Below are 27,543 nucleotides of genomic sequence, written 5' to 3'. Positions count from 1 at the left end.
CCCTCCCTTTCAGATGTCGATGAGTGTTCTCTGACTGCTTCCACCCTTTGTGCTCATCATTGTGTGAACACACCAGGGTCCTTCGCGTGTATTTGCCCTGGCGGTTACGTCCTCGCTCTCAACGGAAGAAACTGTCAAGGTATGCCTTTATTCATTAACTTAATGGTTCTTGGTAGGTAGATGAACCTGGCCAAGGAGGATTAAATCACATTGCCACCGATGCAAAGGGAAACTGCTGCCGTCTCACTCTGGCTTCATTCCCTCAGATCTCGACGAGTGCACACTGGGAACCCACAACTGTACAAGGGCCGAGACTTGCTTCAACGTTCAGGGTGGATTCAGGTGCATCTCTTTCGAGTGCCCCTCCAATTACCAGAGGGTGGGACAGGCGTAAGTACCTTCCACGTGGGCGGGAGCTTTTTTTTTGACAGCTGCACTGGTAAAGCCCGAAATGTTCTGCCTAGGTGTAAACACTGCCTCACAATCACACTTGGGCACCTCACTGCCCCTAAGTGACTGGGGGTTGCAAACCGTCCTCTGTGGACTGCATTTCGCTGGTGCAATCATGGCTCTTTGCTGAACTCTGTGGACTGTTTGCTGTTTATATAAATTCTGCAGACTGCAGATTTAAGTAGATTCTGTGGACTGTTTGCTGTGGTACGCTGTTCCCCGTACTTTATCTGAGTTGGCTAGACAGCTGGTTCGTGATGTAAATGAAGCCAGCAGCACGGGTTCAATTCCCGTTACCGGCCGAAGTTATTAATGAAAGCTCTGCCTTCTCAACCTTGTCCCTCGCCTGAGGTGTGGTGATCCTCCGGTTTAATCACCACCAGTCAGCTCTCCCCCTCAAATGGGAAAAGCAGCTTATAGTCAGCTGGGACTATGGTGACTTTACCTTACCTTTGTTGTTTAATTAGACACTGCAGACTGTTTGCTGTTTATATCGAGACTGCTGTGGTTTAAGTAGACACTGTGGACTGTTTGTGTAGTGCACTATTTAAATAGAATCCATCATGTTTGCTGCGGTGTATGGTTTTATTTTAATACATTCTGTAGACTGATTTGCTGTAGTCTATGGATTCTTTTGCTGTAAGTCCTGTGACAACGATACTCACGATTCATGTTTTTATTTCCTGTTACTCCTGGATAGCCGTTGTGAGCGACTCTCGTGCCAGGATTATGTTGAGTGCCAGACGGAGCCACAGAGGATCACCTATTACCAGCTCACCTTCCCCATCAACATTCGGGTGCCGGCCAACATCTTCCGCATCATCCCCTCCCCTGTCTACGTGGGTGACAACATCCTGCTGGGCATCACCGGGGGCAACGACGGCAGATTCTTCAGCACCCGCCGGCACAACAACTACACAGGCTTCGTCTACCTGCAGCTGCAGCCTCGGGCGCCCCGCGATTTCCTGCTGGATGTGGAGATGACGCTGATCAGGCAGGGCCGCGCCACCAAATTCATCGCCAGGATCTACGTCTTCATCACTGGACCTTCTCTCTGATGGTCTCCAGATTGCTCTTCCAGATTCTACCCTCTTCCCCAACCCCCTGCCGTCCACGCACCCCTCTGCAGGCCCGTGTATGGAGGGTGTGATCTTTTTCCAGACCCCCCCCCATCACAATGTTGCCCCCTCCCCACAATCCATGACACAGCTGGAAGGGATAGGAGGAAAGCATCTTTCACAAGCTCAGGTCGCTGTGAAGTGCTTTCAGTGCTGGAATAGCCGCAATCAATTTGTACCCCCCCAAGGCAATGACAAAAATAGCTTGTTTTTTGTGAATGATGTCAGTTGAAAGATTGGTCCAGGAGGCCAGCTTTACTCTGCATCTAACCCCATGCTGTACCTGCCCTGGGAGTGTTTGATGGGGACAGTGTAGAGGGAGCTTTACTCTGTATCTAACCCCCTGCTGTACCTGTCCTGGGAGTGTTTGATGGGGACAGTGTAGAGGGAGCTTTACTCTGTATCTAACCCCGTGCTGTACCTGTCCTCGGAGTGTTTGATGGGGACAGTGTAGAGGGAGCTTTACTCTGTATCTAACCCCCTGCTGTACCTGTCCTGGGAGTGTTTGATGGGGACAGTGTAGAGGGAGCTTTACTCTGTATCTAACCCCCTGCTGTACCTGTCCTGGGAGTGTTTGATGGGGACAGTGTAGAGGGAGCTTTACTCTGTATCTAACCCCCTGCTGTACCTGTCCTGGGAGTGTTTGATGGGGACAGTGTAGAGGGAGTTTTACTCCGTATCTAACCCCGTGCTGTGCCTGTGCTGGGAGTGTTTGATGGGGACAGTGTAGAGGGAGCTTTACTCTGTATCTAACCCCGTGCTGTACCTGTCCTGGGAGTGTTTGATGGGGACAGTGTAGAGGGAGCTTTACTCTGTATCTAACCCCGTGCTGTACCTGTCCTGGGAGTGTTTGATGGGGACAGTGTAGAGGGAGCTTTACTCTGTATCTAACCCCGTGCTGTACCTGTGCTGGGAGTGTTTGATGGGGACAGTGTAGAGGGAGCTTTACTCTGTATCTAACCCCGTGCTGTACCTGTCCTGGGAGTGTTTGATGGGGACAGTGTAGAGGGAGCTTTACTCTGTATCTAACCCCGTGCTGTACCTGTCCTGGGAGTGTTTGATGGGGACAGTGTAGAGGGAGCTTTACTCTGTATCTAACCTGTTATCTGGAGATGAAAGGGGTTCCCACACTGCGTGGAAGAATTACTGAGAAGAAGCACTGTCCCGGGTGTCTGAACGAAGTAAGCATTTCGACCAAGTATTACTTTTCTGTTGCAGGTGCTTGCTTGAACATTGTCAAAAATAATTAATATAAAACAACCTCGTCTCCTGCTCTTTCTTCTCTAGTTATGTTCTTCTCTAGTTGCACAGTTATGCTTTCTGACTTTCTCGAGCGAGTCCTTCTGATGCAGCTGCCTTGGGAATGGCTAAAGCCAATGTGGATCGGAGGCAATGGCAATATTTCGATAGTACCCGTCTATCGATGAAATACAGCGGAAGGTTGTCATTATTACAATCACGGCAACGGCATGCACAAACCCGAATGACCCAGATCGTCTATTTTGTCTTCGCGATGGTGGTTGAGGGATCACTATTACAGAGCACAATCTTCGCGGTAACCAAGTCATAACACAAGTTCCAGGCTACGACCATCTCCAACAAGGAATTTCCTCCCCCCCCCAAAAAAAAAACTATCAATATCCTAGGGGCTACTGATGACCAAATACTGAAATGGATCCAGCCAATACTTTGCCTACAAGAACAGGTCAGATGCTAGGAATTCTGCAGAGTGTTACTCACCCTCTGATACTTCTCTCCCCCCCCCCCCCACACACAAAGCCTGTCCACCATCTACAAGGCATAAGTCAGGAGTGTGATGGACTCTCCCACTCGCCTGGATGAGCGCGGCTCCGACAACACGCGAGAAGCTCGACACCACCCAGGGCAAAGCAGCCCCCTCCCCCGCTCGATCGACCAACACGCTAACCCCCACCTTCAACATCCACTCCCTCCACCCACCGACTCACAGCGGCAGCCGTGTGCACCGTCTACAAGATGCACTGCAGCCACTCGCCAAGGCTCCCTCGACAGCTCCGCCCAAACCCGCCACCTCTACCCCCTAGAGGGACGAGGGCAGCAGACGCCATGGGGAACACCCACCGCCTGTTCCTCTTCCTCACCCCCCACACACACACCGCCTCAACTTGGAAATATCTCGGCCGTTCCTTCACTGGCACTGGGTCCCAGCACGGTAGCATTGTGGATAGCACAATTGCTTCACAGCTCCGGGGTCCCAGGTTCGATTCCGGCTTGGGTCACTGTCTGTGCGGAGTCTGCACATCCTCCCCGTGTGTGCGTGGGTTTCCTCCGGGTGCTCCGGTTTCCTCCCAGTCCAAAGATGTGCAGGTTAGGTGGATTGGCCATGATAAATTGCCCATTGTGTCCAAAATTGCCCTTAGTTTTGGGTGGGGTTACTGGGTTATGGGGATAGGGTGGAGGTGTTGACCTTGGGTGGGGTGCTCTTTCCAAGAGCCGGTGCAGACTCGATGGGCCGAATGGCCTCCTTCTGCACTGTAAATTCTATGTTAATCTATGTATAATCCTGGAACTCCCTCCCCAACAGCGGTATGGGCGAACCTCCACCACACGGAGACTGCAGCGGTTCAAGGTGGTGGCTCACCCGCCACCTTATCATCAAGGACGTCAGCCTTACCTGCGATGCTTCCATTCCGCGAATGAATGATAAAACAATGTGATGCACAAACACACACACACATGGGGATCTGCTTTTTTGAAACACCTCTCTAAAATTTTTATTTCTATAAGGACCCAACAGAAACCCTAAAACAAACAAAAAAAAAAAGCAAAAAAGAACAAATAGTTAAAACAAATTAATTACACGCAGGTTTTAATTACAATGCAGTCGGAGGAGAGAGAGAGAGATAGAGAAAGAGGGGGAGGAGACGGGTTGAGGAGGTGGATTAACGTAGCCGTTCTTTCACCAGTTATACTGTACAACAATAGAATCGCTGACACACTTGGCGGCGAATTTCCTCTCGGTCCTGCTGCCACGTCCCCTGCAGGTTTAGCGTTTAGTGTGTGCCTTTAAAACAGGCAGTGAAATAAAAAGAGAGAGACCACTGTGTGTGGGGGGCAGGGGAGGCCGCTTCTTCCAGCAGACACCCGCAGTTTCACGTGTGCGCACCGGCCCTCGAATGCTCACCACAGCCGATGACCACACAAGGTCCAAAATCAGCCCCTCCCCAGAACTATCTCTTCTCTTTATGTGTGTCTGCCCGCACTCCTGATGAGCACACCTACGTTCCGGCTCGAGAGAGAAAGAGGGGGGGGGGGGGACTTTACGCGCGTGCGTTGCGGATGCACGACCGTCCCTGTGCTCCTGTGGCCAGGGTGCCTTTGAGTCTGTGGACCGAGAGAGAGAGCGAACGAGCATGCACCCGGGTATGTGTGCGCGCAAGACAGCACCTCTGATACATGTGGACAGTGCATGCGTCAGAGAACGCCTGTGTATTCACGCTCCAGTAAGAGAGAGAGCGCCATTGTGCACATACGCCCGCCTTCGAGTCTTTCAAACGGGGTTGTCTGAAGTTACTGCACTGGATTCGGAGACAAGAAAGATGGCATAGTTGCGCAGACGCGAGAGCGTGCGTGTTCGAGAACAGCTACAGGGGTCGGTTAATACATCATGCACACGATAACAGAGCCGATTTACTCACACCCGCTCCCCCCACCCCCTGCCCACTCCGCTCCTCTCCCACAAAGGCTGAACCCACCTCCCCCACCAACTGAAAGTATCGGGTTTTGTGACAACTGTTCTCCGTACACCCGCGTTGGGTAGAGCGCGCGATACGGTCGGTTGCTTTTCTCGCATACAACCGCTCCCCTCCCTCTCCTCTCCCCCCGACCCCGTATCCTCAGGTAGGGGAAGGCCGGGGAGGGGTTGGAGGTGAAGTGGGAGGGGGCAGGGGAAGGGAAAGAGAGAGAGAACTAAAGTACATTGGGGAGAAGGGGGGAGGGTGGGAGGGCAGGAGCGAAAAGAGTGGGGAAGTGACAAAGAGATTCAACTGACTGGGTTGCCTGGCGGTTTGAGTCACCCTGGTGAGATTCAGTGCTGAGAGTTAACGTGGGAGTGGTGACTCTGAGATCACCGCCGATCCCCTCCTCGTAGCCCCCCCCCACCTAACCCCATAACCCCGCCAGCCCACCCTCCCACAACCCTGCCCCACCCCCACCCCCAACAGTGGGGTTATACTCCGGCAGCGAGTATTTAACATTTTTTCCCCAGCTCACCCCCCCACCCTCCCTCCCCCCCTCCCCCTAACACAACCCCGCCGCCGAATGCAAATCAGTTCTCGGCTTGGTTTTCCTCTCGTTAATTTTCATCTTTTCCCCTCGCCCCCAACTCCGCTGCTCTCAACAGGGTGACGCCAGCCGCCGCCGCCACCTCCAACCCCCCCCCACCCCCCCAACACACAATCCCCTGCCCCGCCCTCCAGTTCCCACCGAAGTCAAGAGTCTCTCGGGTGGCCTGTGTCCACGACAAAGCTGCTGAGGAAGGTGGCCTTCGATCATAACTGCTGGAACAGAAAAAAAAGCTAGAATCAGAAGCAGGTGCGGGCAGAAACAGGCCAGGGGATCAATATTAATCGTCGGGTCGGACTGGGCTTGAGAACTGCTGAAGGTCAAAAAAAAAAAGAGACGGGAAGTTTTTCCTCTCCGATGCATCAGGGCATCTCTCAGGAAATGACCAAACCATAATGAGGCCAACAACAATTTGTACTGCATGGGGAGAGAGCCCGGGAATGATTGGCACGCGGACTCTGATTAGTCGCAAGATGTTTTGCCATGAGGAATGCGGGACATGTATATCAAACAAACTCACACGGTCTCCATAGCAATTCATAGAATGGGGTGACACACTGCGAGGAATCGGATGCAACAACTCGCATTGATAGAGCGCCTGCAGCAAAGAGTGCACAAGGTGATTCACAGGAGGGTGATTCTGACAGATTTTGGCCCCGAGCCACGGGCGGAGATACTAGGGACATGCTCGGTCAAAGAGGTCGGTCTTTAAGAAATGTCGAAGGAAGAGACAGAGAGAGAGAGAGAAAGAGAGAGAGAGAGACAGACAGACAGAGGGAGAGGTTTAAGGAAGAATAGGGGCGGCACGGTGGTTAGCACCGCTGCCTCACAGCTCTGGGTTCAATTCCAGCCTCGGGTGTGTGTGTGTGGAGTCTGCACGTTCTCCCCGTGTCTGCGTGGGTTTCCTCCGGGTGCTCCGGTTTCCTCCCACAGTCCAAAGATGTGCAGGTTAGGTGCATTGGCCACCTTAGTGTCAAAAAGATTAGGTGGGATTACGGGGATAGAGTGGAAGCATGTGTTTAATTAGGGTGCCCTTTCCAAGGGCCGATGCAGACTCGATGGGCTGACTGGCCTCCTTCTGCACTGTACATTCTATGATTTGTAAATTCTATGAATTCCAGAGCTTAGGGCCCCCAGGCAGCTGAAGGCACGGCCGCCAATGGTGGAGCGATGGGAATCGGGGATGCTCGAGAGGCCAGAATTTGAGTGATCTCAGAGGGTTGTAGGAGGTTAGAGAGATAGGGAGGGTTGTAGGGGCTGGAGGAGGTTAGAGAGATAGGGAGGGTTGATGGGGCTGGAGGAGGTTACAGAGATAGGGAGGGTTGTAGGTGTGGAGGAGGTTAGAGATACGGAGGGTTGTAGGGGCTGGAGGAGGTTACAGAGATAGGGAGGGTTGTAGGAGGTTACAGAAATAGGGAGGGTTGTAAGGGCTGGAGGAGGTTACAGAGATAGGGAGTGTTGTAGGGTCTGGAGGAGGTTAGAGAGATAGGGAAGGTTTAGGGGCTGGAGGAGGTTACAGAGATAGGGAAGGTTTAGGGGCTGGAGGAGGTTACAGAGATAGGGAGGGTTGTAGGGGCTGGAGGAGATTACAGAGATAGGGAATGTTGTACGGGATGGAGGAGGTTACAGAGATAGGGAAGGTTTAGGGGCTGGAGGAGGTTACAGAGATAGGGACGGTTGTAGGGGCTGGAGGAGATTACAGAGATAGGGAGTGTTGTAGGGGCTGGAGGAGATTACAGAGATAGGGAGGGTTGTAGGGGCTGGAGGAGGGTGCAGAGATAGGGAGGGTTGCAGGGGCTGGAAGAGGTTACAGAGATAAGGGGTGTTGTAGGGGCTGGAGGAGGTTACAGAGATAGGGAGGGTTGTAGGGGCTGGAGGAGGGTGCAGAGATAAGGAGTGTTGTAGGGGCTGGAGGAGATTACAGAGCTAGGGAGTGTTGTAGGGGCTGGAGGAGGTTACAGAGATAGGGTGGGTTGTAGGGGCTGGAGGAGGTTACAGAGATAGGGAGTGTTGTAGGGGCTGGAAGAGGTTACAGAGACAGGGAGGGGGGGCGGGAGAACGTGAAAACAAGGATGGGAATTGTAAAATAGAGGCATTGCTGGCCCGGGAGACAGTGTGGGTCAGCGAGCATCCAGTTAGGACTGTCCTGGGGCCTGCATCCAGTTCTGAGTGGCTCACTTGGGAAAGGATGTGAAGACTTTGGAGGGGGTACGGAGGAGATTCACAAGAATGATTCCAGGGACATAAAGAACTGTAGCTCTGAGGATCGATCGGCGAGGTTTGGACTATTTTCCCCGGGTGGGAAAAGAAGGCTGAGAGGGGATTGGATTGGAGGGTATTGGAGATCCTGAGGGCTATGGACGGTTTCTCTGCAAGAGAACATCGAGATCGAGAGGGCATGGATTCAAAACAACGGGGCAGGCGGACGTGAAGCGATGTGAGGGAAAACATTTTCACCCAGAGAGTGATTGGAGCCTGGAAGGAGTTTCCCTGAGAGAACGTGCAAGGTTACGGGTCGTATGTTGGCTCACCAGTTGCGGCCTCTAGGGCTACTTTGCAGGTAAGGTTGGAGAAGAAGGAGCTGGTGACGGAGCTGGAAAAGATAAGTGAGGTGCTCAGGGGTTTCTACAAGTTATAAAAGCCTGAGCAGGTTGGCGAGGCAGGGGACATGGGGCGGTTTCTGGATGGGCTGGGGTTCCCAGAGCTGGAGGAGGGGAAGAGGCAGGCACTGGAGGAGCCATTGGGGCTGAGGGAGGTGATGGATTGTAAGGCCCCCGGGCCGGCAGGCTTTCCGACGGAGTTTTATAAGCAGTTTGCGACAGAGTTGGCCCCCCTCCCACTTGTTTGAGATGTTCAGTGGAGAGGGGTGAGTTGGCAGCGATGTTATCACAGGCATCGATCTCATTGACCCCGAAAAAGGGGAAGGACCCACTGGAGTGCGGGACTTACAGGCCCATTTCTTTGTTGAATACGGACGTGAAAGTATTGGTGAGGGCATGGCATGTAGGTTGGAGTGGTGCGTGCCAGAGGTGGTTCTGAGGGGACTTCCGGGTCGCGGCGATGCGGAGCTAAGCCGCGCGAGTCGGCAGCTCCCGCAGAAACGGACTTTTGGGCCCGCTAACGGAGCCCCAACGGACCTTTTAAAAAAAAAAAACCCGTGGGGAAGAACGGAGGAAGCCCCCTACAGCCCTGCATGGACCGGACCCGCAGTGAAACGGCAAGGAAAGCGGCCCTGGAGCAGCGGGAGAAGAAAGAAGAAAAAAACAAAATGGCGGCGCCCATGGACAGAGAGGAGATGAAAGAGTTCATCAAGTGCTGCTTCGAGGAGCTGCGTAAGGAGATGGTGGCGCCTATACTGGCAATGGTGGAAAAACTTGGAGCAACCCAGAAAGCCCAAGAGGTGAAGATTCAGGAGATCCAGGAAAAAGTGAGTGAGAACGGTGACGAGCTCGTGGGACTGGCGGAGAGAGTGGAGCGGCACGAGGCGCTGCACAGGACGTGGGCGGGAAGACTCGAAGACCTGGAGAACAGATCAAGGAGAAACAACTTGAGGATCCTGGGTCTCCCAGAAGGAATGGAGGGGGCCGATGCCGCGGCATATGTGGGCACAATGATCGGGACGCTGATGGGTGTGGAGGCCCCCCCGAGATTGCTGGAGCTGGATGGGGCGCACCGAGTGCTAGCGAGGAAGCCCAATGCAAAAGAGCAGCCAAGGGCGATGGTGGTGAGATTTCACCGGTTTACGGACAGAGAGAGGGTCCTGAAATGGGCCAAGAAGGAACGGAGCAGCAAGTGGGACAATGCGGAGATCAGAATATACCCGGACTGGAGTGCGGAGGTCGCTAAGCGGAGAGCGGGTTTCAACCAGGCCAAAGCGGTGCTGCACCGGAAAGGGGTGAAATTTGGAATGCTGCAGCCAGCGCGACTGTGGGTTACACATAATGGCCAACACCACTACTTCGAAATGCCCGAAGAGGCGTGGACCTTTATATTAGTTGAAAAATTGGACTCTAATTGAGGGTTTGTGTGGGAGGGGGTGTTTGAGGGGTGAAGTATGATGTTTGTTGTACATAGGGGGTCAACCACGCGCAGGAAAGGATATATGGGCTGGGGGAGAGGGACAAGGCTATGACAGGAGCAGCGCCATGGGGAGCGGGGCAGGCTTTGGGAAGCGCGGGGTTTTTCCCGCGCGCGGCAAAAAAAATAATAAAAAGGGCGGGAAGGGGACAAAGGAATGTACATTGGTTGGGAGAGACCCACACGGGGGGGGGGTTAAATGGATGGCGGGGGAAGCCGGGGTCAGCAGGTGTCAGCTGACTTACGGGAGGGATATGGGGGGAGCAAAAAAGCTAGACGGGGATCTAGCGGGAGGGGGGGGGGGGGAAGGGTTGCTGCTGCACTGGCCGAAAGAGAATGGGACACAGAAGAGGTGGCTGGGACGGGGGTCCCCCAGCTGGGGGACTGGAGTGTGAGGGAGACGCGGACAAGGGACTGGCCCAGAAAAGGAGATGGATAGTCGGCGGGGGGGGGGGGGGGGGGGGGGGTGAGAGTCTCTCCAATCCGGCTGATAACGTGGAACGTGAGGGGCCTGAACCGGTGAAGCGGGCTCGAGTGTTCGCGCACTTGAAGGGACTGAAGGCAGATGTGGCAATGCTCCAAGAGACACACCTGAAGGTGGCGGACCAGGTCAGGTTAAGAAAGGGATGGGTATGACAGGTATTTCACTCGGGATTGGACGCAAAAAATAGAGGGGTGGCAATTCTGGTGGGAAAGCATGTGTCATTTGAGGCCAAGACTATCGTAGCGGATAATGGAGGGAGATATGTGATGGTGAGCGGTAGGTTGCAAGGGATGTGGGTGGTGTTGGTAAATGTATACGCCCCGAACTGGGATGATGCTGGATTCATGAAGCGCATGTTGGGGCGCATTCCGGACCTGGAGATAGGAGGACTAATAATGGGAGGGGACTTCAATACGGTGCAGGACCCAGCACTGGACCGCTCCAGATCAAGGACGGGAAAGAGGCCGGCGGTGGCCAAGGTACTTAGGGGGTTTATGGATCAGATGGGGGGAGTGGACCCATGGAGGTTTGCAAGACCGCAGGCCAGGGAATTTTCTTTTTTCTCCCACGTGCATAAGGCTTACTCCCGGATAGATTTCTTTGTTCTGGGCAGGGCGCTCATCCCGAGAGTGGGGGGGACTGAGTATTCGGCCATAGCCGTTTCGGACCATGCTCCGCACTGGGTGGAACTGGAGCTGGGAGAGGAGAGGGATCAACGCCCGCTGTGGCGGCTGGATGTGGGACTGCTGGCGGACGAGGTGGTGTGTGGGAAGGTGAGGGGGTGTATTGAAAGGTACTTGGAGGCCAACGACAACGGGGAGGTGCGAGTGGGGGTGGTATGGGAGGCGATGAAGGCGGTGATTAGGGGAGAGCTGATCTCCATCAGGGCTCATAGGGAGAAGATAGAGGGAATGGAAAGGGAAAGGTTAGTGGGGGAGATCTTGCGGGTGGACAGGAGATACGCAGAGGCCCCGGAGGAAAGATTACTTGGGGAAAGGCGACGGCTCCAGACGGAGTTTGACCTAATGACCACGGGCAAGGCGGAGGCACAGTGGAGGAAGGCACAAGTGGCGACTTACGAGCACGGGGAAAAGGCTAGTCGGATGCTGGTGCACCAGCTCCGTAAGAGGGCGGCAGCGAGGGAAATAGGGGGAATCAAAGATGGAAGGGGAGCCACGGTACGAAGTGCAACGAAAATAAATAAGGTATTTAAGGACTTTTATGAAGAGCTGTACAGGTCCCAGCCCCCAGGGGGGGGAAGGGGGGATGAAGCGATTCCTGGACCAGCTGGGGTTCCCGAGGGTGGAGGAGCAGGAGGCGGTTGGTTTGGGGGCACCAATTGGGCTGGAGGAGTTGAGTAAGGGTTTGGGGAGCATGCAGGCGGGGAAGGCCCCGGGGCCGGACGGGTTCCCGGTGGAATTCTACAGAAAATATGTGGACCTGCTGGCCCCGCTACTAGTGAGGATCTTCAACGAGGCAAGAGAGGAGGGAACCCTGCCCCAGACAATGTCGGAGGCGACAATCTCCCTGATCCTAAAGCGAGACAAGGATCCACTGCAATGTGGCTCGTACAGGCCGATTTCGCTCCTCAATGTGGATGCTAAGCTATTGCCGAAGGTACTGGCCACTAGGATTGAGGACTGTGCCCTGGGGGTGATACACAAGGACCAAACGGGATTTGTAAAGGGCAGGCAGTTAAATACCAATGTGCGGCGGCTCTTAAACGTGATAACGATGACATCGGAGGAGGGAGAGGCGGAGATAGTGGAAGCTATGGACGCGGAAAAAGCCTTTGACCGAGTAGAGTGGGAGTACCTCTGGGAGGTATTGCGCAGGTTTGGGTTCGGGGGAGGGTTTATTAGATGGATTAAGCTCCTTTACTGCGCCCCGGTGGCGAGCGTAGTGACAAACCGGCGGAGGTCAGAGTACTTTCGGCTGTACCGAGGGACGAGACAGGGGTGCCCCCTGTCCCCCCTGTTGTTTGCATTGGCGATCGAACCCTTGGCCATATCACTTAGGGAGTCTCAGAAATGGAGGGGGATAGTCCGCGGGGGAGAGGAGCATCGGGTATCGCTATATGCGGATGACCTGCTGCTATACGTGGCGGACCCAATGGAGGGAATGGTGGAGGTCATGCAGACTCTGAAGGAGTTTGGAGAGTTTTCGGGCTACAAGCTTAATGTAGAGAAGAGTGAGCTTTTTGTACTACAGGCAGGGGACCAAGAAAGAGGGATAGGGGACCTGCCGCTGAGGAGGGCGGAGAGGAGTTTTCGGTATCTGGGGATCCAGATAGCCAGAAGTTGGGGGGCCCTACATAAATTGAATTTGACGAGGGTGGTGGAGCAAATGGAGGAGGATTTTAAAAGATGGGACATGCTCCCGCTCTCGTTGGCGGGTAGGGTGCAGTGGGTTAAAATGGTGGTCCTTCCGAGGTTTTTGTTCGTGTTTCAGTGCCTCCCCATCGTGATCACCAAGGGCTTTTTCAAGAGAGTAGGTAGGAGTATTATGGGGTATGAGTGGGCAAATAAGACCCCGAGGGTTAGGAGAGGGTTCTTGGAACGCAGCAGGGACCGAGGAGGGTTGGCTTTGCCAAACCTAGAGAGTTACTACTGGGCAGCAAATGTGGCGATGATCCGTAAGTGGGTTATGGAAGGAGAGGGGGCGACATGGAAGAGGATGGAGATGGCGTCCTGCAAAGGAACGAGCCTGGGGGCGTTGGTAACGGCACCGCTGCCGCTCTCGCCGACAAAATACACCACAAGCCCGGTGGTGGCGGCAACATTAAAGATCTGGGGCCAGTGGAGAAGACACAGGGGTGCAATGGGAGCATCGGTGTGGTCCCCGATCAGGGGTAACCACCGGTTTGTCCCGGGGAAGATGGACGGGGGATTCCAGAGCTGGCATCGGGCGGGGATAAGAAGAATGGGGGACCTGTTCATTGACGGGACATTTGCGAGTCTAGGGGCACTGGAGGAGAAATTTGAGTTACCCCCGGGAAATGCATTTAGATATATGCAGGTGAGGGCTTTTGTGAGGCGACAGGTGAGGGAATTTCCGTTGCTCCCGACACAAGAAGTTCAAGATAGGGTGATCTCGGGGGTATGGGTTGGGGAGGGCAAGGTATCGGAAATATACCAAGAGATGAAAGAGGGGGAAGCGCTAGTAGAAGAACTGAAAGGTAAATGGGAGGAGGAGCTGGGGGAGGAGATTGAGGAAGGGCTATGGGCCGACGCCCTGGGTAGGGTTAATACCTCTTCCTCGTGTGCCAGGCTCAGTCTGATACAATTTAAGGTGGTTCACAGAGCGCATTTGACGAGGGCGAGGCTGAGTAGGTTCTTTGGGGTAGAGGTCAGATGTGAAAGATGTTCAGGGAGCCCGGCGAACCATGTCCATATGTTTTGGTCATGCCCGGCATTGGAGGGGTTCTGGAGAGGAGTGGCGGGAGTAATATCCCAGGTGGTGAAAGTCCGGGTCAAGCCAAGCTGGGGGCTAGCAATATTTGGAGTAGTGGATGAGCCGGGAGTGCAGGAGGCGAAAGAGGCCGTAATTCTGGCCTTTGCGTCCCTAGTAGCCCGGCGAAGGGTCTTGCTACTGTGGAAGGAGGCGAAGCCCCCTAGCCTGGAGGCCTGGATTAACGCCATGGCGGGGTTCATAAAATTGGAGAGAATTAAGTTTGCTTTGAGAGGGTCTGCACAGGGGTTTTACAGGCGGTGGCAACCGTTCCTAGATTATCTCGCGGAGCGTTAGAAGAAGGTCGATCAGCAGCAGCAGCAACCCTGGGGGGGGAAAACGAGAGACTGTCTGAGGGGATGGACGAGCGGGAGATAGCATGGAGGGTGGGGGGGAACGGTACGCGCAGCCAAGAGCCAGTGTATAAAGCTATGTAAATATACCATCTTGCCTTGTATATATCTTGCTCAGGGAGAATTTGCGTTATTTTGTTACGGGGGGGGGGGGGGATTATTGTTTGTAAGGGGAAAAAATTGTGTTGTTAAAAAACCTTAATAAAAATATTTTTTTTAAAAAAAGAGGTGGTTCTGAGGATCAAACGGGTTTTGTGAAGGGTAGGTAACTCTCCAGTAACGTTAGGAGGCTGCTGAATGTAGTTATGTCTCTGTCAGGGGGCGGGGGGGGGCAGGCACTGGAGGTTATTGTATCCATGGATGCGGAGAAGGCCTTTGACTGGGTAGAGTGGAGGTATCTGTTTGAAATTCTGGGTAGGCTTGGTTTTGGGCCTAAGTTTGTGGCGTTGGTGCGTCTTTTGTATGCGTCCCCTGTGGCAAGTGTGCGTACGAACAAGATGAGTTCAGCGGATTTTGGGTTACATAGGGGAAACGAGGCAGGGGTGCCTGTTGTCACCGTTGTTATTTGCACTGGCTATTGAGTCCTTGGCATTTGCATTTCGGGGGTCGGCTGAGTGGCGAGGGATTCTGAGGTGGGGTAGGGAGCACTGGGTGTCGCTCTAGCCCAGCGGTTAGCACTGTTGCTTCACTGCACCACGGTCCCAGGTTCGATTCCCGGCTTGGGTCACTGTCTGTGCGGAGTCTGCACGTTCTCCCCGTGTTTCCGTGGGTTTCCTCCGGGTGCTCTGGTTTCCTCCCACAAGTCCCGAAAGACGTGCTGTTAGGTGAATTGGACATTCTGAAATCTCCCTCTGTGTACCCGAACAGGTGCCGGAATGTGGCGACGAGGGGATTTTCACAGTAACTTCATTGCAGTGTTAATGTAAGCCTACTTGTGACAATAATAAAGAGTATTATTATTATTGTGCAGACAAGAGATAGTGGCTAGTACCACTGCCTCACGGCGCCGAGGTCCCAGGTTCGATCCCGGCCCTGGGTCACTGTCCGTGTGGAGTTTGCACATTCTCCCCATGTCTGCGGGGGTCTCACCCACACAACCCAAAGATGTTCAGGGTAGGTGGATTGGTCGCGCTAAATTGCTCCTTAATTGGGAAAAAAATAATCGGATACTCTGAAATTAGTTTTCAAAATGCAGACAACCTGTTGTTTTAGCGTCGGATGCGCTGGAGAGTTTGGGCAGAATCATGGGCCTGTTGAGAGACATTCAGGGCCTTCTCTGGGTATAAGTTTAACGTAGGGAAGAGTGAGGCGTTCATGATGAATGCGGCGGCAGGGGGGTCAATTTGGGGGAATTACCGTTTACGGTGGCAAGAGAGTGCTTCAGGTATTTGGGGTTCAAGGTGACACACGAGTGGGCCACGATGCACAGGTTAAACTTTACAGCGTGAGTGGAAAAGGTTAAGGGGGGATTTCTCTTTTTAAAATACATTTAGAGCACCCAATTCATTTTTTTCCAACTAAGGGGGCAATTTAGCGTGACCAATCCACCTACCCTGCACATCTTTGGGTTGTGGGGGTGAGACCCACGCAGACACGGGGAGAATGTGCAAACTCCACACAGACAGTGACCCAGAGCCGGGATCGAACTTGGGACTTCGGTGCCGTGAGGCAGCAGTTCCACCCTAGGTTAAGGGGGACCTCAAGAGGTAGAACACTTACACTTGATGTTCGCAGGGAGGGTGCAGGTGATAAAAGATGAATGTACTGCCAAGATTCTGGTTTGACTTTCTCCCTAAGGCTTTCTTCCGGAGGGTGGAAGCACTGATTTTGGATGGGGAAGGTACCGAGGGTGAAGAGGGCTCTGCTGCAGAGGCAGAGACAGAGAAAGGGGGAAGCATTGTTACTGGGCTGCGAATGTGGAGAGGGTGAGGTGTTCGACAGAGTGGATTAGGTTGGAGGATTCCTGCAGGGGTTCTAGCTTGAGGGCCCTGGTGACGGCCCCGTTGCCGTTCGCCCCGGGGAAGTGTGCGGGGAGTCCGGTGGTGCAGTCGACTATCAGGATATGGAACCAGTTGAGGAGGCATTTTACGTTGGCCGACGTTACCCCACCTACTAAAGTACATTGCATTACAGCGACTGCTGCTTCCTGACGACATGGGGGGGGGGGGGGGGGGGGGAGTAGGATTGGGACATATGCGGGTGGTTGGGGGAGCAAGAGATGGGTGAGGATAAAGCGGGAGGAGGAGTTGAGGAGGGAGATAGGATGGGAACTCTGGTGTGAGGTGATGCTGTGGGTGAACGGTACCTCCTCCTGTGCGAGGATGAGCTTGTTTCAGTTCAAGGTGGTACACAGGTTACACACGACTCGGGCGAGGACGAGTGGGTTCGAACAGACGGGTGAGCAACCAGGAGGGTTTCTTAAAACAATATGTAGACAGACCAACTAGGGAAGGGGCGGTACTGGACCTGGTATTGGGGAATGAGCCCGGCCAGGTGGTAGAAGTTTCAGTAGGGGAGCATTTCGGGAAGTGACCACAATTCAGTAAGTTTTAAAGTGCGGGTGGACAAGGATAAGAGTGGTCCTAGGGTGAATGTGCTAAATTGGGGGAAGGCTAATTATAACAATATTAGGCGGGAACTGAAGAACATAGATTGGGGGCGGATGTTTGAGGGCAAATCAACATCTGACATGTGGGAGGCTTTCAAGTGTCAGTTTAAAGGAATTCAGGACCGGCATGTTCCTGTGAGGAAGAAGGATAAATACGGCAATTTTCGGGAACCTTGGATAACGAGAGATATTGTAGGCCGCATCAAAAAGAAAAAGGAGACATTTGTCAGGGCTAAAAGGTTGGGAACAGACGAAGCCTGTGTGGAATATAAGGAAAGTAGGAAAGAACTTAAGCAAGGAGTCAGGAGGGCTAGAAGGGGTCACGAAAAGTCATTGGCAAATAGAGTTAAGGAAAATCCCAAGGCTTTTTACACGTACAAGAGGGTAGCCAGGGAAAGGGTTGGCCCACTGAAGGATAGGCAAGGGAATCTATGTGTGGAGCCAGAGGAAATGGGCGAGGTACTAAATGAATACTTTGCATCAGTATTCACCAAAGAGAAGGAATTGGTAGATGTTGAGTCTGGAGAAGGGTGTGTAGATAGCCTGGGTCACATTGAGATCCAAAAAGACGAGGTGTTGGGTATCTTAAAAAATATTAAGGTAGATAAGTCCCCAGGGCCTGATGGGATCTACCCCAGAATACTGAAGGAGGCTGGAGAGGAAATTGCTGACGCCTTAACAGAAATCTTTGGATCCTCACTGTCTTCAGGTGATGTCCCGGAGGACTGGAGAATAGCCAATGTTGTTCCTCTGTTTAAGAAGGGTAGCAAGGATAATCCAGGGAACTACAGGCCGGTGAGCCTTACGTCAGTGGTAGGGAAATTACTGGAGAGAATTCTTCGAGACAGGATCTACTCCCATTTGGAAGCAAATGGACGTATTAGTGAGAGGCAGCATGGTTTTGTGAAGGGGAGGTCGTGTCTCACTAACTTGATAGAGTTTTTCGTGGAGGTCACAAAGATGATTGATGCAGGTAGGGCAGTGGATGTTGTCTATATGGACTTCAGTAAGGCCTTTGACAAGGTCCCTCATGGTAGACTAGTACAAAAGGTGAAGTCACACGGGATCAGGGGTGAACTGGCAAGGTGGATACAGAACTGGCTAGGTCATAGAAGGCAGAGAGTAGCAATGGAAGGATGCTTTTCTAATTGGAGGGCTGTGACCAGTGGTGTTCCATAGGGATCAGTGCTGGGACCGTTGCTGTTTGTAGTATATATAAATGATTTGGAGGAAAATGTAAATGGTCTGATTAGTAAGTTTGCAGACGACACAAAGATTGGTGGAATTGCGGATAGCGATGAGGACTGTCAGAGGATACAGCAGGATTTAGATTGTTTGGAGACTTGGGCGGAGAGATGGCAGATGGAGTTTAATCCGGACAAATGGGAGGTAATGCATTTTGGAAGGTCTAATGCAGGTAGGGAATATACAGTGAATGGTAGAACCCTCAAGAGTATTGAAAGTCAGAGAGATCTAGGTGTACAGGTCCACAGGTCACTGAAAGGGGCAACACAGGTGGAGAAGGTGGTCAAGAAGGCATACGGCATGCTTGCCTTCATTGGCCGGGGCATTGAGTATAAGAATTGGCAAGTCATGTTGCAGCTGTATAGAACCTTAGTTAGGCCACACTTGGAGTATAGCGTTAAATTTTGGTCGCCACACTACCAGAAGGATGTGGAGGCTTTAGAGAGGGTGCAGAAGAGATTTACCAGAATGTTGCCTGGTATGGAGGGCATTAGCTATGAGGAGCGGTTGAATAAACTCGGTTTGTTCTCACTGGAACGAAGGAGGTTGAGGGGCGACCTGATAGAGGTCTACAAAATTATGAGGGGCATAGACAGAGTGGATAGTCAGAGGCTTTTCCCCAGGGTAGAGGGGTCAATTACTAGGGGGCATAGGTTTAAGGTGAGAGGGGCAAGGTTTAGAGTAGATGTACGAGGCAAATTTTCCACACAGAGAGTAGTGGGTGCCTGGAACTCGCTACCGGAGGAGGTGGTGGAAGCAGGGACGATAGTGACGTTTAAGGGTCATCTTGACAAATACATGAATAGGATGGGAATAGAGGGATACGGACCCAGGAAGTGTAGAAGATTGTAGTTTAGTCGGGCAGCATGGTCGGCACGGGCTTGGAGGGCCGAAGGGCCTGTTCCTGTGCTGTACATTTCTTTGTTCTTTGGGTGTGAGAAGTGTGGGCGGGGGACAACACATCGTACTCACATGTTTTGGGTTGTGAGACGTTGGAATTTTTGGGACGCAGTGTTCGGGACATTATCCAGGTTAGTGGGGCCGAGGTCAGGCCGTACCCCATGGTGGTGATCTTTGGGGGGCTACGAGGCGAAGGGGGCCGATGTCGTGGCCTTCGCCTCTCTGATTGCCCGGTGAAGGATCCTTCTGAATTGGAGGTCATAGATTCATAGAATTTACAGAGCTGAGGGGGGCCATTCGGCCCATCAGGTCTGCACCGGCCCTTGGAAAGAGCACCCTACTTAAGCCCACCCCATCCCCGTAACCCCACTTATTCTTTTGGATTGGATTGGACTAGATTTGGTTGTTGTCACGTGTACCGAGGTATAGTGAAATGTATTCTTCTGCGTGCAGCTCAAACAAATCATTTAGTACACAAAAAGAAAATACGTAATAGGGCAACACAAGGTGCATAATGGAAATACGTAAGACACAGGGACCAGGTGAAGCATACAGGAGTGTAGTATTAATCAGGTCAGTCCATAAGAGGGTTAACAGCGGGGAAGAAGCTGTTTTTGAGTCTGTTCGTGCGTGTTCTCAGACTTTTGTATCTCCTTCCCGATGGAAGAAGTTGGAAGAGTGAGTGAGCCGGTTGGGAGGGGTCAATTTATCATGGCCAATCCACCCAACCTGCACATCTTTGGACTGTGGGAGGAAACCGGAGCGCCCGGAGGAAACCCACGCAGACACGGGGAGTAGTGCAAACTCCGCACAGACAGTCGCCCGAGGCCGGGCCGGAATTGAACCTGGGACCCTGGAGCTGTGAGGCAGTAGCGCTAAACACTGTGCCGCCGGGTCGGATACACCGCGGGGGTGGCGGCCTAGCTGGGGGATTTGCACGACTTCTCCGGTTCACTCTGAGGGGGTCAGAATAGGCCTTCAAAGTGCGGTGGAGATGGGAGTGATTAAAAGGAGAAAAATTGTACAAACTGTTAACTATGTTGGTCTGTTTATTTTGCTGATATTGTGTATGTTTCAAATAAAATATCTTAAAATAAAGAGAATGGCGGAGCAGGCTCTAAGGGCCGAATGGCCTCCTCCTGCCTCTATTTTCTATGTATGTTTCTATGTATCTGGTAGCGGGAAATGAAGCAGAGCGGGCAGGAGTGAGGTGAAAATAGGGCAGCATCTTGGGAATAGTGACCATAATATTATACTCTCCAAGGTAATAATTGAAGAGGGAACAAGGCTGACGAAACCCACGCTGCCGGAATGGATGAAAGCTGCTGGGCGGGGGGGGGGGGGGGTCTTTCAGAGGGTCGGTGCAGACTCGATAGGCAAAATGGCCTCCTTCTGCACTGCAGGGATTCCATAAAGTGCAACTCCGTACAGGAACCAAGACGTTATACTGTCAATGGAAGAGTCCTGGGGAAGATTGATGTACAGAGAGATCTGGGAGTTCAGGTCCATTGTACCCTGAAGGTGGCAACGCAGGTCGATAGTGGTCAAGAAGGCATACAGCATGCTTGCCTTCATCGGACGGGGTATTGAGTACAAGAGTCGGCAGGTCATGTTACAGTTGTATAGGACTTTGGTTAGGCCACATTTGGAATACTGCGTGCAGTTCTGGTTGCCACATTACCAGAAGGGTGTGGATGCTTTAGAGAGGGTGCAGAGGAGGTTCACCAGGATGTTGCCTGGTATGGAGGGTGCTAGCTATGAAGGAAGGTGAGTAGATTAGGATTGTTTTCGTTGGAAAGACAGAGGTTGAGGGGGGACCTGGTTGAGGTCTACAAAATTATGAGAGGTATGGACAGGGTGGATAGCAACAAGCTTTTTCCAAGAGTGGGGGAGTCAATTACAAGGGGTCACGATTTAAATGTGAGAGGGGGAAAGTTTAAGGGAGATGTGCGTGGAACGTTTTTTTACGCAGAGGGTGGTGGGTGCCTGGAACACTTTGCCAGCGGAGGTGGTAGAGGCGGGCACGATAGCATCATTTAAGATGCATCTAGACAGATATATGAACGGGCGGGGAACAGAGGGAAGTAGATCCTTGGAAAATAGGCGACAGTTTTAGATAAAGGATCTGGATCGGCGCAGGCTGGGAGGGCCGAAGAGCCTGTTCCTGTGCTGTAATTTTCTTTGTTCTTTGTTAGGGGTGATGAGGGTGGGGATGAGGCTAGTATGTGGCCGCTCTTTCTGTGTCCTCACAAGCAGAATTCTTATTGGCCAGTGGGAGGCTATTTGATCCGCCGTGTGATTTGCAGAGGGGTAGGTGATAGATGGGAGAAGGAAGGGAGCGAGGGTGAGGGGAGGAGCTGACAGAAAGCGTGACGTACCTCCACTCCGTTGTGTGCGACTGGGCTTTGTGATTCCTCTCGGATCTCCCCTCCCTGATGCTCGATCGCGCGGCCGGTCTTGACCGCCGGACTGGCCGCCTCCGGCCGGTTTCTCTTTGGCTCCGTGGGGTCCAGCTCTTCGGGGTCCTCCTGCCCCGGCAGAAGGAATGAGTCGCCCCGCTCCAGTTTCCTCTTGCGGCGTTTTTCAGCGGAGTCTTTCCCTCGCACTCGCGCCAGTTTGCTTTCTAATTTCTCGATCTGGGTGGCGGCAAGCGGGCGGGGGGGGGGGGGGGGGGGGGGGGGGGGAGGGTTGTTTCAAAGGAGAGAAAAAAAAAGGAGAGAATTATCAGAAGCCAGCCACAATGAATGTGTGCACCCCCCCCCCCACCCCCCACCCCCCACACAGCAGGGAAGGCAGGCGAGTGCAGGAGCACATTCAGCCCAGCGCAACACTGCAGGCCGGAACAGTAGGTAGCACGGCGCTCACGTTACCGGAATGGGGATCCAGAAGGCTGGGGTAACGAGCCAGAGACTGAATCGCACCAGGGTGCAGGAGGGAGCTGTGCCGTTTAAATCTAATTAATTAAACGAGTCATGAGCAAAAAGGTGCTCTGAGCAATGGTGCCCAGGTAAACTACTAGACTGTTGCTTAACATCCGTCTGCGTCACCAATAACCCATTCGGAGGGGGGGGGGGGGGGGGGGAGTCTGCTGACCTTACCCAGGCGGGCCAACATGTGACTCCAGGCCCTGCACAATGTCTTCTACTCTATTTTATTCGATACATTTACAGCACCCAATTCATTTTTCCAATTCAGGGGCAGTTTAGCGAGGCCAAACCACCTACCCTGGGTTGTGGGGGTGAAACCCACGCACGCACGGGGAGAACGTGCAAACTCCACACAGACAGTGACCCAGAGCCGGGTTCGAACCTGGGACCTCGGGCACTATGCGGCAGCAGCACTAACCACTGCGCCACCGTGCTGCCCAACACATGTGCTGTACTCTTAATTGCCCCAAGGAAGACTCTCACAATGGAAAGGTATCCTGAGAATGGCAGAGGCATAAAACAGATTAAATGAGTGAGCAAAAAATTTGGCTAATGGAACACAAGATAGAAAAACGTTAAAGCATGCACTTCGATTTCACTCTGTATCTAACCCCGTGCTGTTCCTGTCCTGGGAGTGATTGATGGGGACAGTAGAGAGAGAGCTTTACTCTGTATCTAACCCCGTGCTGTACCTGTCCTGGGAGTGTTTGATGGGGGCAGTGTAGAGGGAGCTTTACTCTGTATCTAACCCCGTGCTGTACCTGTCCTGGGAGTGTTTGATGGGGACAATGTAGAGGGAGCTTTACTCTGTATCGAACCCCGTGCTGTACCTGTCCTGGGAGTGTTTGATGGGCACAGTGTCGAGGGAGCTTTACTCTGTATCTAACCCCGTGCTGTACCTGTCCTGGAAGTGTTTGATGGGGACAGTGCAGAGGGAGCTTTACTCTGTATCTACCCCCGTGCTGTACCTGGACTGGGAGTGATTGATGGGGACAGTGTAGAGGGAGCTTTACTCTGTATCTACCCCCGTGCTGTACCTGTCCTGGGAGTGATTGATGGGGACAGAGTAGAGGGAGCTTTACTCTGTATCTGCTGTACCTGTCCTGGGAGTGTTTGATGGGGACAGTGTAGAGGGAGCTTTACTCTGTATCTAACCCCGTGCTGTACCTGTCCTGGGAGTGTTTGATGGGGACAGTATAGAGGGAGCTTTACTCTGTATCTAACCCCGTGCTGTACCTGTCCTGGGAGTGTTTGATGGGGACAGTGTAGAGGGAGCTTTACTCTGTATCTAACCCCCTGCTGTACCTGTCCTGGGAGTGTTTGATGGGGACAGTGTAGAGGGAGCATTACTCTGTATCTAAACCCGTGCTGTGCCTGTCCTGGGAGTGATTGATGGGGACAGTGTAGAGGGAGCTTTACTCTGTATCTAACCCTGTGCTGTACCTATCCTGGGAGTGTTGGATGGGGACAGTTTAGAGGGAGCATTTCTCTGATTGGTGACAAATATGAAAAACAGTTCCTGAACTTTACTCCCCGAACAGGAGCTTCAGGAATTAATGCGCGATACAAGAGATAATGGGGTTCAAGGGGAGCAGTGAGGACTGTGTTTGTTACCTCCCTGCTGAGTTGCTCTTGCTCCCAGTGGTGACCAGGTGGTTGGATCTCTGCAGGGCAGCCAACTTGTGTCCCGCCCCCACAAACACACTCGCTCACACACAAACACAACCCCGCATGCCCATCCGTGCCAACTTACTTGCAGAAGCTTCCGGATCTTCTCACGAGGCGGCGTCCGCACAGATTGCAAGGCCCTCCAGATGTTGTGGTTTTCGTCCAGCGTCACCTCCAGCAGGTCACCATCCACCATCAGCTCCTCCAGCTGTTGCTGCACCGCCTCGGACAGCTCGACAGCAGGGCTCTCCAGGGGCAGGTTGTCCTCATCTGCAGAGAGTCCAGGGATAGAGTCAGCCTCATGGAAGAGCAGGATGCACAAAGCCTTTCGTATCGTCCAGCGCCCAAACGCATTCAGAAAACACAAGCCTAATGACATTTTACAGGTTTCCACCACCTTTAACTCACTCCGGAACCCCTCGATTAGATCCCAGTCTGTAACTCACTCCTGAACATCTCGATTAGATCCCAGTCTGTAACTCACTCCTGAACATCTCGATTAGATCCCAGTCTGTAACTCACTCCTGAACATCTCGATTAGATCCCAGTCTGTAACTCACACCTGAACATCTCGATTAGATCCCAGTCTGTAACTCACTCCTGAACCTCTCGATTAGATCCCAGTCTGTAACTCACTCCTGAACATCTCGATTAGATCCCAGTCTGTAACTCACTCCTGAACATCTCGATTAGATCCCAGTCTGTAACTCACTCCTGAACATCTCGATTAGATCCCAGTCTGTAACTCACACCTGAACATCTCGATTAGATCCCAGTCTGTAACTCACTCCTGAACCCCTCGATTAGATCCCAGTCTGTAACTCACTCCTGAACATCTCGATTAGATCCCAGTCTGTAACTCACTCCTGAACATGTCGATTAGATCCCAGTCTGTAACTCACTCCTGAACCCCTCGATTAGATCCCAGTCTATAACTCACTCCTGAACATCTCGATTAGATCCCAGTCTGTAACTCACTCCTGAACATCTCGATTAGACCCCAGTCTGTAACTCACTCCGGAACATCTCGATTAGACCCCAGTCTGTAACTCACTCCTGAACATCTCGATTAGACCTCAGTCTGTAATTCACTCCTGAACCCCTCTATTAGATCCCAGTCTGTAACTCACTCCTGAACATCTCGATTAGATCCCAGTCTGTAACTCACTCCTGAACATCTCGATTAGATCCCAGTCTGTAACTCACTCCTGAACCCCTCGATTAGATCCTAGTCTGTAACTCACTCCTGAACATCTCGATTAGATCCCAGTCTGTAACTCACTCCTGAACATCTCGATTAGATCCCAGTCTGTAACTCACTCCTGAACCCCTCGATTAGATCCCAGTCTGTAACTCACTCCTGAACCCCTCGATTAGACCCCAGTCTGTAACTCACTCCTGAACATCTCGATTAGACCCCAGTCTGTAACTCACTCCGGATAATCTCGATTAGATTCCAGTCTGTAACTCACTCCTGAACATCTCGATTAGATCCCAGTCTGAAACTCACTCTTGAACATCTCGATTAGATCCCAGTCTGTAACTCACTCCTGAACATCTCGATAAGACCCATCTGTAACTCACTCCTGAACATCTCGATTAGACCCCAGTCTGTAACTCACTCCTGAACATCTCGATTAGATCCCAGTCTGTAACTCACACCTGAACATATCGATTAGATCCCAGTCTGTAACTCACTCCTGAACATCTTGATTAGATCCCAGTCTGTAACTCACTCTTGAACATCTCGATTAGACCCCAGTCTGTAACTCACTCCAGAACATCTCGATTCGACCCGTCTGTAACTCACTCCTGAACATCTCGATTAGACCCCAGTCTGTAACTCACTCCTGAACCCCTCGATTAGATCCCAGTCTGTAACTCACTCCTGAACATCTCGATTAGACCCCAGTCTGTAACTCACTCCTGAACATCTCGATTAGACCCCAGTCTGTAACTCACTCCTGAACATCTCGATTAGACCCCAGTATGTAACTCACACCTGAACATCTCGATTAGATCCCAGTCTGTAACTCACACCTGAACATCTCGATTAGATCCCAGTCTGTAACTCACTCTTGAACATCTCGATTAGTTCCCAGTCTGTAACTCACTCCTGAACATCTCGATTAGACCCCAGTCTGTAAGTCACTCCTGAACATCTCGATTAGACCCCAGTCTGTAACTCACTCCTGAACCCCTCGATTAGATCCCAGTCTGTAACTCACTCCTGAACATCTCGATTAGACCCCAGTCTGTAACTCACTCCTGAACATCTCGATTAGACCTCAGTCTGTAACTCACTCCTGAACCCCTCGATTAGATCCCAGTCTGTAACTCACTCCTGAACATCTCGATTAGATCCCAGTCTGTAACTCACTCCTGAACCCCTCGATTAGATCCCAGTCTGTAACTCACTCCTGAACCCCTCGATTAGATCCCAGTCTGTAACTCACTCCTGAACATCTCGATTAGACCCCAGTCTGTAACTCACTCCTGAACATCTCGATTAGATCCCAGTCTGTAACTCACTCCTGAACTTCTCGATTAGACCCCAGTCTGTAACTCACTCCTGAACATCTCGATTAGATCCCAGTCTGTAACTCACTCCTGAACCCCTCGATTAGATCCCAGTCTGTAACTGACTCCAGAACCCCTCGATTAGATTCCAGTCTGTACCTCACTCCTGAACATCAAGATTAGATCCCAGTATGCAACTCACTCCTGAACACCTCTATTAGATCCCAGTTAGTAACTCACTCCTGAACTCCTCGATTAGATCCCAGTCTGTAACTCACTCCTGAACATCTCGATTAGACCCCAGTCTGTAACTCACTCCTGAACATCAAGATTAGATCCCAGTATGCAACTCACTCCTGAACACCTCTATTAGATCCCAGTTAGTAACTCACTCCTGAACCCCTCGATTAGATCCCAGTCTGTAACTCACTCCTGAACCCCTCGATTAGACCCCAGTCTGTAACTCACTCCTGAACCCCTCGATTAGGCCCCAGTCTGTAACTCACTCCTGAACCCCTCGATTATACCCCAGTCTGTAACTCACTCCTGAACATCTCGATTGGATCCAAGTGTGTAACTCACTCCTGAACACCTCGATTAGATCCCAGTTAGTAACTCACTCCTGAACCCCTCGATTAGATCCCAGTCTGTAACTCACTCCTGCACATCTCGATTAGACCCCAGTCTGTAACTTACTCCTGAACATCTCGATTAGATCCCAGTCTGAAACTCACTCCGGAACATCTCGATTAGACCCCAGTCTGTAACTCACTCCTGAACATCTCGAGTAGATTCCAGTCTGTAACTCCCTCCTGAACCCCTCGATTAGACCCCAGTCTGTAACTCACTCCTGAACATCTCGATTAGACCCCAGCCTGTAACTCACTCCTGAACATCTCGATTAGATCCCAGTCTGTAACTCACTCCTGAACATCTCGATTAGACCCCAGTCTGTAACTCACTCCTGAACATCTCGATTAGACACCAGTCTGTAACTCACTCCTGAACATTTCGATTAGACCCCAGTCTGTAACTCACTCCTGAACATCTCGATTAGACCCCAGTCTGTAACTCACTCCAGAACATCTCGATTAGACCCCAGTCTGTAACTCACTCCTGAACATCTCGATTAGATCCCAGTCTGTAACTCACTCCTGAACCCCTCGATTAGACCCCAGTCTGTAACTCAATATTGAACATCTCGATTAGATCCCAGTCTGTAACTCACGCCTGAACATCTCGATTAGACCCCAGTCTGTATCTCACTCCGGAACATCTCGATTAGATCCCAGTCTATAACTCACTCCTGAACATCTCGATTAGATCACAGTCTGTAACTCACTCCTGAACCCCTCGATTATACCCCAGTCTGTAACTCACTCCTGAACATCTCGATTAGATCGCAGTCTGTAACTCACTC

General features: G+C 52.1%; 2 protein-coding genes across 2 annotated transcripts in view; one reads left to right on the top strand and one right to left on the bottom strand.

The window, feature by feature from the left end:
* Positions 1-2,828, top strand: part of LOC140398964 (fibulin-1-like) — a 316,048-nt gene extending 313,220 nt beyond the window's left edge. Inside the window, exons 14-16 of the mRNA XM_072487977.1 lie at positions 14-139; positions 267-390; positions 1,151-2,828. Of these exons, the coding sequence (XP_072344078.1) occupies positions 14-139; positions 267-390; positions 1,151-1,508 (608 nt within the window). The 3' untranslated portion in view covers positions 1,509-2,828. The remainder of the gene's footprint in view (positions 1-13; positions 140-266; positions 391-1,150) is intronic.
* A 3,184-nt stretch (positions 2,829-6,012) lies between these two features.
* The window catches only part of LOC140398963 (lysine-specific demethylase 5C-like), a 74,927-nt gene continuing 53,396 nt past the window's right edge, over positions 6,013-27,543 (bottom strand). The window contains exons 14-16 of the mRNA XM_072487976.1: positions 23,689-23,873; positions 21,387-21,644; positions 6,013-6,106 (exon numbers count right to left, since the gene is read on the bottom strand). Of these exons, the coding sequence (XP_072344077.1) occupies positions 6,098-6,106; positions 21,387-21,644; positions 23,689-23,873 (452 nt within the window). The 3' untranslated portion in view covers positions 6,013-6,097. The remainder of the gene's footprint in view (positions 6,107-21,386; positions 21,645-23,688; positions 23,874-27,543) is intronic.

This window comes from Scyliorhinus torazame, chromosome 22, assembly GCF_047496885.1.
Source record: "Scyliorhinus torazame isolate Kashiwa2021f chromosome 22, sScyTor2.1, whole genome shotgun sequence".
In the NCBI taxonomy this organism is placed as follows: domain Eukaryota; kingdom Metazoa; phylum Chordata; class Chondrichthyes; order Carcharhiniformes; family Scyliorhinidae; genus Scyliorhinus; species Scyliorhinus torazame.
The sequence above is the reverse complement of the archived record's forward strand: the minus strand, read 5'-3'. Positions and strand labels throughout refer to the sequence as shown.